The 14,849-nt window shown below is 37.7% G+C and overlaps 1 protein-coding gene across 50 annotated transcripts in view; it reads left to right on the top strand.

The window, feature by feature from the left end:
- The window catches only part of znf185 (zinc finger protein 185 with LIM domain), a 77,103-nt gene that overhangs the window by 55,607 nt on the left and 6,647 nt on the right, over positions 1 to 14,849 (top strand). For 48 of the 50 annotated variants that reach the window (XM_062045753.1, XM_062045751.1, XM_062045754.1 and 45 more), the window contains 13 exons: positions 242 to 292; positions 401 to 445; positions 856 to 897; positions 5,047 to 5,112; positions 5,296 to 5,367; positions 5,488 to 5,550; positions 5,806 to 5,916; positions 6,097 to 6,144; positions 8,516 to 8,554; positions 10,584 to 10,637; positions 10,712 to 10,786; positions 10,873 to 10,893; positions 12,326 to 12,428. In XM_062045753.1, coding sequence (XP_061901737.1) covers positions 242 to 292; positions 401 to 445; positions 856 to 897; positions 5,047 to 5,112; positions 5,296 to 5,367; positions 5,488 to 5,550; positions 5,806 to 5,916; positions 6,097 to 6,144; positions 8,516 to 8,554; positions 10,584 to 10,637; positions 10,712 to 10,786; positions 10,873 to 10,893; positions 12,326 to 12,428 — 790 coding nt within the window. The remainder of the gene's footprint in view (positions 1 to 241; positions 293 to 400; positions 446 to 855; positions 898 to 5,046; positions 5,113 to 5,295; positions 5,368 to 5,487; positions 5,551 to 5,805; positions 5,917 to 6,096; positions 6,145 to 8,515; positions 8,555 to 10,583; positions 10,638 to 10,711; positions 10,787 to 10,872; positions 10,894 to 12,325; positions 12,429 to 14,849) is intronic. The other 2 variants (XM_062045749.1, XM_062045752.1) reach the window with 2 other exon arrangements.

The following is a 14,849-nucleotide window of genomic DNA, read 5'->3' as shown; positions in this document are numbered from 1 at the left end:
GGTCACTCTTAATTTAAGGTACCACTGTACTAATTATTTGGGTGATTTTTGCCACAGGACATGCTACATTTTTCAAAGACATTCGGATTGTCTTTGTGATTGGAGCTTGGCCCATAGAATCCATCTCTGTTTCTATCTACCATTCAAACTGCTTTCAATCTTTCCATTAAGAGCCAATGTGACAGCAGATGTACGTCTTGCTGACAATTGAGAGTGAAATCAGTGTGAAATTGTATTTCAGCTCGGCTGATGCATATGATCCGTATCCGATAGGGACCACATCCCGAAACAGGTAATCATATTGGTTTGGGAGCTGTGACTGTTTTGCAGCTCAGCCTTGTGGCATGTTGTCATGCATAATGCAACACATTGTGATTATGAGCCACTTTTCTCTCTGCAGCTCCTCTGACCTGCTGAAGCCCATCTCAGATCTTTCCATCAACAGGTAGAGAATGGAATCATGCAAATCCCACCTTTCCCCATTGGGACTGCTGTTTGTGTCGCTGATATAAGCACACAAGCGCATGTTATTATAGCTATTACAGTGGTGTCATCGTGTGTTGTTTCGTAATCAGCTGCGATCTGCTTTAACATGTTCTCGTGCACCTGAATTTAGTGGGAAATCATACTACATGTTATCAGCTTGGTTCAATTTTTTGAAAAAGATAAGTCTCATGCGCAACCAAACCCTTACAGACACTCATATAATTATATCTAATTATACTTAAGATCTTATTTTGATATAAAAAAACCCTGCAAATTATTGAAAACAAATCATCACTGTTTTTTTCTGGTGGGGACTTTTACCACCATAGTCATGATTTGAATAATAATGATTTGTTTTTATTTCTTAAGTTCGTCGACCTCTTTCACGGAGAAGAAAGATCCAGAGATCATGTAAGTTCTCTATTTTCTCTAAGTTACCACCTAACTGTCAATATTTTTTATTAATCAACGCCTTAAACCAATTCATAATTATTTTCTAATAATCTAATTAATTTAGAAAAAAAATCCTTACATTTTAAATGCATATTTTGAGGCGATGGATTGCCAACATTTTTTACATTCTTTGTTCATGTGTAAATGAATGAATTAGCTGACCACATCTTGACTAGAAAGCATTATTATTGCCCCTTTAATTAAACAATTGAACAGCTAAATACATAATTACCTGACATGGAACATTATTGTATGTAAAAGCAAGAATCGCCAACCTTTTTTTTAATGAGCTACTTTAATAAATGAAAATCACAGAGAGCTACTAATTTTTTAAAAACATTTATTTCTATGGTTTATTTCAACCCAAACAAAGGGAATGTTTTTTCCAGAACAATAACAAAATGATGGTCTCTGCAACTCACATTTTGTATTAAAAAATCAACAACAAAAATGTTGTTCATCAATTTCGTGCATCTTTTATTTCAGTATGTATTCATTTCTATTTCATTTTATTTTTGTCACTGTTAGGCAAACTGAGACAAAAATAAATAATTTTGGAATTTATTTATATGACTAGCACATTTAAGTTACACTTAAATTAGAATGCCAATCTCCACTCAGTGCGGTAATTGTCTTTGTGCTCATTTGTGGTAATATGTCATTAAATAGAGGCTTTTTATTGTCTGAATTGAACAAGTAGTACAAACAGTTTGAGAAAATACAGTATTCTTTGACTCTTTGGTGAGCTACTCAAAATAACCTGGTAGCTTGCAAGCTACTGGTTGATGTAAGTAGTTATTTAGTTTTGGATTTTTGATCGAAAAGCACATTTGGCAATTTCCTGAACCGCATAAAATTACATGTTTTTCTTGTCGGGAAGCCTCAAGTTTGACACTTGTGACCTAAATTGGCATCCAATAAATAAATTGAGGACTTTTGCACACTGTTGGTGGCTGTTGTTTCCATTGGCAGTAACAACTGGGATATTACAATAAAACATGCTATCTTATGTCTTAGCTGCTTGACAGTTTGACAACACTGCTTCACTGAATACTATGATCTTAAAATTAGTATTATAACTAGTCATCTGTTGTTTCCCAAGGCATGTGGCCAAAGGGAAAATGTGTGCCAAACACAGCGATTTTAAGCGTGTGGCAGCACCATGAGAGGAGTTTAGCCTAATATCCCCAAAGTACTTCTGATTCTGATTCATAAGATAGTGGAGATCACCATGTTTAATAGATGGCAACCATGTTGTCCATGGCATACCATGAATTGATTAACGTGGACCCTGACTTAAACAAGTTGAAAAACTTATTCGGGTGTTACCATTTAGTGGTCAATTGTACGGAATATGTACTGTACTGTGCAATCTACTAATAAAAGTTTCAATCAATCAATCAATCAAAACTAGTTAGCCTTGCTGACATGCCATCAATGATTCTGAGAGTTTGAAAGAGATCAGTACAAATATGTCTTACTTTCGGGAAGCCACCCTTTAATATAAATATTTTTCCCAACATGTGCATTTGGGAGAGAGTCTGTGTACTTGAGTAAAGGTGGAGAACATGCTAACTCTACACAGAGAAGTCCAAGTGGAGATTTAAATTCTTGGGGCCAACATGCTAACCACTCATCCACTGTGCGGACATGTATAAACAAATACCTAGACCCAAGTCTTTTTCAGACTTATTTCTATGGAGAAAATACAGTCTTATGTTCAGGTTTATATTATAGATAGAAACGGCATTCGGTACTTCTATAGACACCGACCGAATTCTCTACGGTGCCGTATTTTCCTACCTTTGTTGCACGTAACATCACGTCCGGTGGCAGACTTGGCTGGCTCAAACACTTGGCGCGCAAACAAAGACCCAAGCAGCACTCTGCCAAAATGCCTTTATGTAAAGTTACAATTGTCCATGCCAACAAAAGAAGTATGCCTGATAGAAAACACTTCACATACAGTATGGCTTCACTTTTTTCCAAATACGCTACTATACTAATTTACATTGGTTTTGCCATAGACATGCTACTGATTATCATTAGTGATTTTAGATGGCAATTTCAACATCTTCAAATTTGATAATGAAAACTACAACTAAGATGCATGTTACAATCAAACTGTGTTTATACTTGCAGTATAAACACATTTATAGCGCAAATAAAGACTAGATTCAGCTTAATGGCAAAGACTAGGCAACACACTGTTGTCTGCTGCCATCTAACATCTTGGAAAAGCAACTGCACGCAAAGTCTACTAAAAATACTTGCAAATGAGACTAAGAAGTGTAAGAAAACCAGATATAACAACTTCACAGCACAGTTATCATTATTTGCTCACTCTTAAATGTTTAATAAAAAAAATTTTTTTATTATTAAACAAATTAACAGTTATCAACACATGAACACACACACACAGAAGTACCGAAAATTGGTATTAAATTCCATTATTTACTATATACAGTATACAACAGACCTGGACAAATTAAGGCCTGGGGGCCACATGCCGGACATTCCCGAATAATTTTTTAGATCTCTAAGATGGAAAGTGTAGCTGCCATTATGATGTGCAGTGATGTTTTCAAATGACCATAAGTCTTGAACTATACAAAGTATTTCAATGGTTGGAATCTGCGCTTTTGCATGATATACTAGTTACTATGGTAATCTAATTAGTTACTATGGTAATCTAGGTCACAGCAGCTCAGACGAGGCACCAAGCAGTGTGGGTGGGGAGCGTTTCCACAGAGTGTTTCCAGAGCGGCCAGCCTGAAATGCGGTTGTCAGGGACAGACGCGGAAGGAGATTTTTACAACAAAGTCCTAAAGCTTCGTGATATATCACATATATCAGATCATAGGTGGCTTATTTTTTACCCTTCGCGTTCTTATTTGGCTGTGTTTGTTGCATTTGTGTTGCGTTTCGCTTGATTGTAAAATATGTCGATCAAGAGGGGGTGTGACGTTTATATGTTGTCAATAAGGGTGTGGAAAAAAAATCGATTCGAATTCCAATCGCGATTCTCACGTTGTGCGATTCAGAATCGATTCTCATTTTTAAAAAATCGATTTAAAAAAAAATATATATATTAATTTTTTTATTTAATTTTTTTATTTTTTTAATTAATCAATCCAACAAAACAATACACAGCAATACCATAACAATGCAATCCAATTCCAAAACCAAACCCGACCCAGCAACACTCAGAACTGCAATAAACAGAGCAATTGAGAGGAGACACAAACACGACACAGAACAAACCAAAAGTAGTGAAACAAAAATGAATATTATCAACAACAGTATCAATATTAGTTACAATTTCAACATAGCAGTGATTAAAAATCCCTCATTGACATTATCATTAGACATTTTAAAAATAAAATAAAAAGAACAATAGTGTCACAGTGGCTTACACTTGCGTCGCATCTCATAAGCTTGACAACACACTGTGTCCAATATTTTCACAAAGATAAAATAAGTCATATTTTTGGTTCATTTAATAGTTAAAACAAATTTACATTATTGCAATCAGTTGATAAAACATTGTCCTTTACAATTATAAAAGCTTTTTACAAAAATCTACTACTCTTCTTGCATGTCAGCAGACTGGGGTAGATCCTGCTGAAATCCTATGTATTGAATGAATAGAGAATCGTTTTGAATCGGGAAAAAAATCGTTTTTGAATCGAGAATCGTGTTGAATTGAAAGAAAAAATCGATTTTGAATCGAATCGTGACCCCAAGAATCGATATTGAATTGTGGGACACCCAAAGATTCACAGCCCTAGTTGTCAATATTCAGTGTTTTATCGTTCATAGTTAATATTGTAAATCCCACATTCTTTATTTTCATGTACATTCTTGGTGTCTCATTCAGTAAAAAAATTTTAAAATCCATTTCGTTTTTTTTTTAAGGCGGTCTGTCGTAACGTTTTTAGCTTTCAATCAGACATTATTGTGAGGTTTTGTATTAATGATCCTAAAAATCAGATATACTGGCCCCCAGACACATTTTTTCTAAAAAATTTGGCCCCCGAGTCATAATAATTGCCCAGGCCAGCACTATATCTGTTCCAACATGACTTCTCTATGTATTTTGACTAGGATGAGCGGTAAGGCCACGGTGTCTTTTGCTGATGACATCACCCCCTTTGACACCCATGCCACAAGGTAATTAATGAATTGTGCATGAGTGAGTCTACAGAGTAAAGTGGAGTCTTAGAAATCTCTTTTTTAAACAATGCGCTTTTGTGTGTGTGTGTTTTGTGTGTGTGTATGTGTGTGTGTGTGTGTGTGTGTGTTTCCACTCCATGTGCCATGACTCCTCTATCACGGCTTTCTTTCCCTTTCAAGCCTCAGCACTCACCGGTCGTGGGCGCGCAAGTGGGAAACCACAACCCCTCTGCAGACCCACATAGAGGAGAGGTGATGACACACTTCGATTTACTCTTACGCCTCCACTCCATGTACTCCAGCGTGTTCCGTTGATCTCTACCCTCGCCCATTACGCACTAAAAGCCTTTCAATGTATGTGTCCTCGCTTAGCAGAGAGGATCTAGCAGAGGCCGGAGAGGAGGACCAACAGACTTTGGTTACGTTTGAGAGGAAGTAAGTCTTCTGCTTGCTTAAAAGCACTGGGGTGCATTTGTTGCCTCCTTTATTCCCCTGACCTCACCTCCCCCTCACTATATGCTGAGGCTTTTGCAGCTTGAACATTCTGCTCATTGAGCCAGAAGACATTGTTTAGTGGTGCTAGTAAAAAGAAAATAGGTCAGATATTAGATATATTTTTGTCTATCTTTGTCCCCTGTAGTGTGCACAGTGGTCGTTTCCCATTATCTTATTCATGTTTTTGTCCACAAGGTCCAAAGAAGATGACTCTCCATGGGACAAGTGGACGTCTCCATCTGTGTATACTCTCACAACCACCACAGAGGAGGAAGAGGAAGAGGAGAGGTATCCATCTTCTCAAAGGCGCAGCTCATTAGATGCAAATTAAAGCTGTTATTTTTTTTATTTATTTTTTACCATTCAAGCAGAATGGGGCTTATAAGTGTGTGGAAATGAAGAGGCTGTCAAGCATTTAATTGAAAACAAGTTACACTTAAGTGGGAACTTAACTTATAGAATGCTGGTATTTGCTGTGTTTTGCAGCCTGGAGGACTCACAAGTGCACACAGTCACAACCATCACCACCATCAGGTAGGAGAAAGTTGCAAAGTTGGATACTTGTACTCTAGACCACGGGTGTCAAACTCTGGCCCAAAATTTGGCCCGCCGTGTAATTTCACTTGGCCCTTGAGGCGATATCAAATTAACACTAGAGCTGGCCCGCCGATTATATACAGCGGCGGTGCCGCGGTAACACCGCATTCACCGCTAATTCTCATACTTGCCAAACCTCCCGGGAGACTCCCAAATTTCAGTGCCCCTCCCAAAATCGTCGCGTCCGCTTTCCATCCCGTCCAATTAGTGCTGGCCCAGTCACATAATATGTGCGGCTTCTGCACGCACACACAAGTGAATGCAACGCATACTTCATCAACAGCCATACAGGTTACACTGAGGGTGACCGTATAAACAACTTTAACACTGTTAGAAATATACGCCACACTGTGAACCCACACCAAACAAGAATGACAAACACATTTTGGGAGAACATCCGCACCGTAACACAACATAAACACAACAGAACAAATACCCAGAACCCTTTGCAGCACTAACTCTTCCGGGACGCTACAAGGTGTGTGTGGGGGGGGTTTGGTGGTAGCGGGGATTGTATTTTGTAGCGTCCCGGAAGAGTTAGTGCTGCAAAGGGTTCTGGGTATTTGTTCTGTTGTGTTTATGTTGTGTTACGGTGCGGATGTTCTCCCGAAATATGTTTGTCATTCTTGTTTGGTGTGGGTTCACAGTGTGGCACATATTTGTAACAGTGTTAAAGTTGATTATACGGCCACCCTCAGTGTAACCTGTATCGCTGTTGATCAAGTATGCGTTGCATTCACATGTGTGCGTACGGAAGCCGCACATATCTTGTGACTGGGCCGGCACGTTGTTAGAATGGATGAAAAGCGGACGAGACGACAGCTCGTAGAGGACGTTAAAGGCAGTGCCTTTAAGGCACGCCCCCCAAGACTGTGGTCCGGGTGGACTACGAGATATAGTGACTGATGAACACCTTCGTTGGATAATGAAGGTTGCCTCAGCTCAAAGCCTGAGCCCCGACATTAATGAACTAGTATCCATGAAAAGATGCCAGGTATCTGGCTTGGGCACATCAGATTAGATCAGTGTGTCGCAAACTGAGCAGTTTAAAGTTCTGAATGGTTGGTTTATTCATTGTTATTTTATTTTCAAATTTATTAGCCTGTGGAAAAAGTTAATGTTGACATTCACCTCAGAAGGCTGCAAATAGAAAAGAGGCATTCAATTTTTATTTAAATTTTATTTGATATGCCATTGATATTTTTTAATTATTATTATTATTATTTGAAACTCGATTTTGCACGTCACTATAAAGTTGTATAAGCCTTGCGTGTTCAATATTCAATGCAAAACTTGTTTGGGTCCCTATTAAAAGGTTAATTTGTTCAACCTTGGCCTGCGGCTTTGTTCAGTTTAAAATTTTGGCCCACTCTGTATTTGAGTTTGACACCCCTGCTCTAGACAAAGTAAAAATGCATTATTAGATCATTTCAAAATAAAATTATACTGCTGCATGTCAACCTAACAGGGCAGACCATCCCTATACACGCGCTTTGAGTGTCTAGAAAAGCGCTATATAAATCTAATCCATTATTATTTGTATCCCTATACACTGATCAAGGACTATGCATGTAAAATGTCAATTAATGACAGGCCGCTTCATCTGAAAAAAATTATTTTCAGTTCCTTCCTAAAAAAAATATCAAAAATCAGAATATCATGCAAAGTTTGTTTATACATTTACAAGTGAAACTAATATATAACATAGGCTCATAACATGCAGCTCTACTAAAATATATAATGTATATAATTTTGATGATCATGGCTTACAGTTTATGAAAACCTTGAATTGAATTTCTGATGTTTTCAAAAACTGTAAGCTATGATCTTCAAAATTTTGAAAAATAAAGGCTTAACATATCTCACGTTGCATGTAATGAGTTAATGTCACATACCAGTTTCACATTTGAAGTTGAATTGCTGACATGAATGGACTTTTGCACGAAATGTTTTGAGTTTCACTTGTAATACATGTCTTGTGATGACAAAACCAAACCCTAAATTAACATTCATACCAAATTTCCCCAACTAAACTTTTCCATTAAAACTTTTCATCTATTTACTGCAAATTTCCCAGACATTTTCCTCCTGTTTGCAACCCTGTAGGCAGGACAACAAACTCACAGTTGATTATGAAGTAGCAGAATTGTGAAAGTGACCGACTTGGTCAATAAATCCCCAGCCTCTCTGGAGAAGACTTAGAAAGGCCGAGCCAAGAAAAAAAAAAAACTGTTTATTGGAACGCGTCCAGCTTATTGACGGCAGCAACCGACAGTGAAAGTCTAATCTGGCTTCTTTCATACTCCAGGGACTCCTATGGAAGACAGGAGGAGTACGGGATGAATCGGTGAGTTGTTGATCTTGTGAAAGTCACCGTAACACACAAAACACTCTTCTGTTTGCTCTGCTGGTCATCAAGACACAGTTCTGTCTAAGCTCTGTAGTGAGGACTTTTTTGTCTATGACGATCATGTTAGCTTCATAATGCTAAAATGCTGAAGGACTAATAGTTTTAAATGCAGATAAAGGTCAATTATGGTACTGGATGTCACTGATCTCACAACAATCTCTGATGATTATTACAAAAACTGAAACTGTTTGTCCACATGGTTAAAGCCCCCTTATCCAGTCCTTTATCGCTGTTAATTGGTTCCGGACATGAATGCGACAAATGTATTTCCGCAAAGTAGGAATCATTGATTGTAAAGCAATTATTTTCATAGATAGCATAAAGACCTTCTACTGTATTTTTCGGACTATAAATTGCAGTTTTTTTCATAGTTTGGCCGGGGGTGCGACTTATACTCAGGAGCGACTTATGTGTGAAATTATTAACACATTACCGTAAAATATCAAATACTATTATTTAGCTCATTCACGTAAGAGACTAGACGTATAAGATTTCATGGGATTTAGCGATTAAGAGTGACAGATTGTTTGGTAAACGTATAGCATGTTCTATATGTTATAGTTATTTGAATGACTTTTACCATAATATGTTATGTTAACATACCAGGCACGTTCTCAGTTAGAACCTTTATTTAACCAGATAAGAAAACCCATTGAGATCAAGATCTCTTTCACAAGGGTGACCTGGCCAAGAGGTCAACAGCACATGTCACAGAGCAGTTTCAAAATAAATACATTAAGACATACATTTTAAAATACATAAGAGAAGTGTAAAACAACAGAGATTTACATCTTTAAAAACACAGGCACTGTGCAAACGTCTCTCGCTGTTTGTCCCTCAGGACAGAACGGAAGGCTCCAAATGGAAGTAGTTCTGTAAGTTTCAGTTTCGTCTGCAATTCATTCCACGCCATAGGGGCAGCAATGCCAAAAGCTCTTTTGCCAAATTCAGTCCGTACATGAGGAACAGTTAAAACATACAAATTGTTAGAACGTAATGCGTAAGAGCTGCTTTTTCTTTGTAACAGAGTACACAAGTATGGAGGTATTAAACCTAAAAGAGCCTTATAAATTAAAGTCAGCCAATGTGTGTATCTGCGTGCACTCAATGAAGATAAGTCTGACTTCATATACAGTTGGTTATTTATGCCTCATATAACGTACACTTATTCAGCCTGTTGTTCACTATTCTTTATTTATTTTAAATTGCCTTTCAAATGTCTATTCTTGGTGTTGGCTTTTATCAAATAAATTTCCCCCAAAAATGCGACTTATACCCCAGTGCAACTTATATGTTTTTTTCCTTCTTTATTATGCATTTTCGGTCGGTGCGACTTATACTCCGGAGCGAAAAATACGGTAATCCAAATGTACAGCCTCTGAAGCTGTCTGAAATATTTACAATGTGTAGCAAAGCCTGCTTTTTTGCAAAGGTCTCCTTATCATGTCATAGAGGAAACAACTTTTTATATTTTTTTCATCAAAATCGACCATTTTAGCGCCTCTCCTCTCAAAAATGGAGCCAAACAAGTGAGGGAGATGATAGATTTTTCTCACGTTTTACCACAAACAAGCTCTCGGGACTCATTACTGTTATAAAAACATTAGAAAGTCAATTTTGCATAATAGACGACCTTGAAGGCACTTTCTCGGAGTGGCTCACCAGTGACATCTCATTCAGTGTGAGTGACATCATCTGCCTTTCCACTGTCGTGCAATTTTCTCCTTCCGCCACCATCGCACGCTCTGATGAGTCTCCAGATGCCAGATTAACGATGCACGTTAGAGGTGTCCCTTTTGTCAAACGGCGTCGCCATCAAACGGCGCGACATTAACAAGGGATGACAGAAAATGATTATCTTCCTGAGCTGTACTGAGCAGATGCAGTGTGCGTGTGTGTGTGCATCCTCGGTGTCAGCCGTGATTGAGCGATTAAACTAACAATGCAGTGTTTTGTCTGACACCAGGACCAGGCTACAAGAAGTCCCACGCACCCCCTCACCAGATCCTGAAAGCAAGAAGTGAGCAGCACTTCCATCAAAGTGATAACTGATGTTCATGTTGTCTAAAGTCATCTTGTGTTGTTGTGCTTTAGGCCCTTTGTGTACCTGAAGGAGTACATCAATACCACAGAGCTGTCCTCCCATAACGCCTCAGACTCAATGAATAGGTATAGCCAACACGATGTCTTATTTATGATATTGATAAGAAATGCTGCTGATTAATGGTGAGGACATTGTCTCCTGTCTTTTACAGCTGGTCGTCCTCTTACTCCAGGTAATTACCAATGTTTTATCTTGTTTTATTATTTACCTGCGGTGTCACACCAACACCTTTTTAAAATATTATTCCTTAATTAATGTTCACAATTTACCTAACAATCCATTTTTTTTGTAACATGAGTGTTGCAAAGACAAATGGGAACTATTAACCATTGGGAGACAATTTTGTGTGAATGAATGATCATTTTTAAAATGCAATTTTACCCCAAAATTATTTTAATGACTAAATTAATTAAATGTTCATGTTTCATGTCTTTTGCAAGTCTGTTTCTGAATTGTGTCGCAGGCAAGGTTGTTTGATTGTGGTAATGTTTAGCACCATACTATTTCAAGTAAGACTTTATCATTATTTGTTTTATCCATGCAGTTATCATAATTATACAGTTTATATATGTGTTCTAATATGATTAGCACATTTAATTGGGTATGTTTTAGTATAAAAAAGATGACATGCATATGATTTGGAAGGCTAGAGTATTTTTGAAAAATAAACTATTAAATATGTTAAAAACTATTAAAATATTAGACAACATATACATGCAGATTTTTGGGAAATTCTAAAATGCAAAAAACAACAACAAAAACAAACAAAAAAATCAAAATACAACAAAAATTATTATTATTTTATGTGGTGTATCTCAGATTTTTACGGAGCCCCTAAGGGACATGGGGGAATTTTTGTATCTCGTGCGGCGTGGCGAAGTTGGTAGAGTGGCCGTGCCAGCAATCGGAGGGTTGCTGGTTACTGGGGTTCAATCCCCACCTTCTACCATCCTAGTCACGTCCGTTGTGTCCTTGGGCAAGACACTTCACCCTTGCTCCTGATGGCTGCTGGTTAGCGCCTTGCATGGCAGCTCCCGCCATCAGTGTGTGAATGTGTGTGTGAATGTGGAAATACTGTCAAAGCGCTTTGAGTACCTTGAAGGTAGAAAAGCGCTATACAAGTATAACCCATTTATTTATCACGAGAAACTTTTTCTAAAGTGCTTTTTTTTTTAATTTTTTTATAACTTTATAAAAAGTTTCTCATGCGCACGAGATACATGTCTTAAAAAAATAATTTAAAAAAATTGTAAAACATTTTTTTCCCCCATGTCCCTTTAGGGGCTCCGTAGATTTTAGTACATACGATTTGAAAAAAATATAAATAAATGTAATAATAGTTTATTAAAAAAAATTTATTTTGATTTAAAACACATCATCTTGGTTAGATTTATTTTTTTCCATTGCACCACTCACTAACACTTTTTAAGCCTTAATCAATAAACATTCTTGCATCTTGTACTGTATATTCCTGACAAGAAGTTGTCAAGGTTATTGCTGTTTATGACTCATACCTATCTTCTCCGTGTGTGTGTGTGTGTGTGTGTGTGTGTGTGTGTGTGTGTGTGTGTGTGTGTGTGTGTGTCTGTGTGTCCACCCTGCAGCTCGCCCTCTACCCTCTGCACATACTGTGGTCAGCTGGTCACCAATGATGCCATGATCACAATCGAGCACCTTAATTTAAACTGCCACCCGAGCTGCTTCAAGGTAATTTTGCATCATTTATTTGGTTTATTTCGAAATATTGCTGTGTGGAAATGTGCTTTTAGTACAGTATCATCTTCTTTTTTTCAGTGTATAAATATTGATAATAATAATAATAATACATTTTATTTAGTATAGCGCTTTTCAAAGCACTCAAAGACGCTTTACAGGATAAAAAAATTAAAATATGAAACAGTTTAAAGTAATAATATAAAATACAGGAAATATAAAAGCAGTACATTGTAAAATAATAATAACATAATAATACAGGACAATTACAAGACAGGACATTACAAGACACAGAACACTAATCACTGGTTAAAAGCAGATCTGAATAGGTGTGTTTTGAGAAGGCTTTTGAAGGTGGGAAGGTCTGGGCAGTCACGGATGGGTTTGGGAAGAGTGTTCCAGAGGGTGGGAGCAGCGATGGAGAAGGCTCATATTCTATTTTATTCGCAAAAATCACACAGAATATCAATCAGTCCTACAAAATCATACAGTAGAGCAGTGTTTTTCAACCTTTTTTGAGCCAAGGCACATTTTTTGCGTTGAAAAAAATCCAGAGGCACACCACCAGCAGAAATCATAAAAAAACAAAACTCAGTTGACAGTAAAAAGTTGTTGTCGCAATTGTTGGATATGACTTTAAACCATAACCAAGCATGCATCAATACAGCTCTTGTCTCAAAGTAGGTGTACTGTCACCACCTGTCACATCACGCCCTGACTTATTTTGAGTTTTTTGCTGTTTTCCTGTGTGTACTGTTTTAGTTCTTGTCTTGCGCTCCTATTTTGGTGGCTTTTTCTCTTTTTTTGGTATTTTCCTGTAGCAGTTTCATGTCTTCCTTTGAGCCACATTTCCCGCATCTACTTTGTTTTAGCATTTAAGAATATTTCAGTTGTTTTCAGCCTTTTTTGTGGGGGACATTGTTGATTGTCATGTCATGTTCGGTTGTACATTGTGGACGCCGTCTTTGCTCCACAGTAAGTCTTTGCTGTCGTCCAGCATTCTGTTTTTGTTTACTTTGTAGCCAGTTCAGTTTTAGTTTCGTTCTGCATAGCCTTCCCTAAGCTTCAATGCCTTTTCTTAGGGGCACTCACCTTTTGTTTATTTTTGGTTTAAGCATCAGACACAATTTTACCTGCACACTGCCTCCCGCTGTTTCCGACATCTACAAAGCAATTAGCGCCGGCTGCCACCTACTGATAAGGAAGAGTATTACACGGTTACTCTGCCGAGCTCAAGGCAGCACCGACACTCAACAACAACAACACATCATTTGCAGACTATAATTGCTGGTTTGCAAAAAAATATTTTTAACCCAAATAGGTGAAATTAGACAATCTCCAATGGCACACCAGACTGTATCTCACGGCACACTAGTGTGCCGCGGCACAGTGGTTGAAAAACACTGCTGTAGAGAACAATCATAATCCCAGCCTTGCAATACTCGGAATGGCAATTTACAGAGCAATAGAGAAGACACACAAAACACAACAGAAAATAACAAAAAGGTCACCCAAAAAGGAAAAATATCAACACCACTATCAATAATAATAAGAATACCAGCATCAATAAAAGTGATTCAAACATTAAACAACAACAAGGAAACAAATCAGTTATTATCGCTCATCATGTCCATTAATAAATTAATAAAATTGACAACACACTGTATCCATTATTTACCACATGGATAAAAAAGTCATATTTAGGTTCATTTAATAGTTGAAACAAATTAATATAATGGATCCCATATTCCAAGATACCACTCATTATTAGCTCATCTAAATGCAGTTTTTTTTCCTACTGATATCATCTCCATAGTTTGTGTACCAGTCAGTATCAACATCTATCCATTTTCTAAATATTACAGTTTATGTTATGATACGTATTGACAGAAATGCATTTTTATTCCTTGATGACATTACTAAATTGATGCAGATCTCCCAAAAATAAACGTTTGCATTGTCATTGGGATGTTTATATTTAAGGATGCCATGGCTTCTTTTATTTTGGACCACAACTCTTTTATCCTCTGACATTCCCACAATAAATCAATCAATCAATCAATCAATGTTTATTTATATAGCCCTAAATCACAAGTTTCTCAAAGGGCTGTACAAGCCACAACGACATCCTCTGTACAGAGCCCACATACAGGCAAGGAAAACTCACCCCAGTGGGACGTCAATGTGAATGACTATGAGAAACCTTGGAGAGGACCGCATATGTGGGTAACCCCCCCCCCCCCCCCCTCCCTCTAGGGGAGACCGAAAGCAATGGATGTCGAGTGGGTCTGACATAATATTGTGAAAGTCCAACACATCAGCGAAAGTCCAATCCATAATGGGGCCAGCAGGAACCATCCCGAGTGGAGACGGGTCAGCAGCGTAGAGATGTCCCCATCTGATGGACAGGCTAGC

This window comes from Entelurus aequoreus, linkage group LG04 (assembly GCF_033978785.1).
Source record: "Entelurus aequoreus isolate RoL-2023_Sb linkage group LG04, RoL_Eaeq_v1.1, whole genome shotgun sequence".
Classification (NCBI taxonomy): Eukaryota; Metazoa; Chordata; class Actinopteri; order Syngnathiformes; family Syngnathidae; genus Entelurus; species Entelurus aequoreus.
The sequence above is the reverse complement of the archived record's forward strand: the minus strand, read 5'-3'. Positions and strand labels throughout refer to the sequence as shown.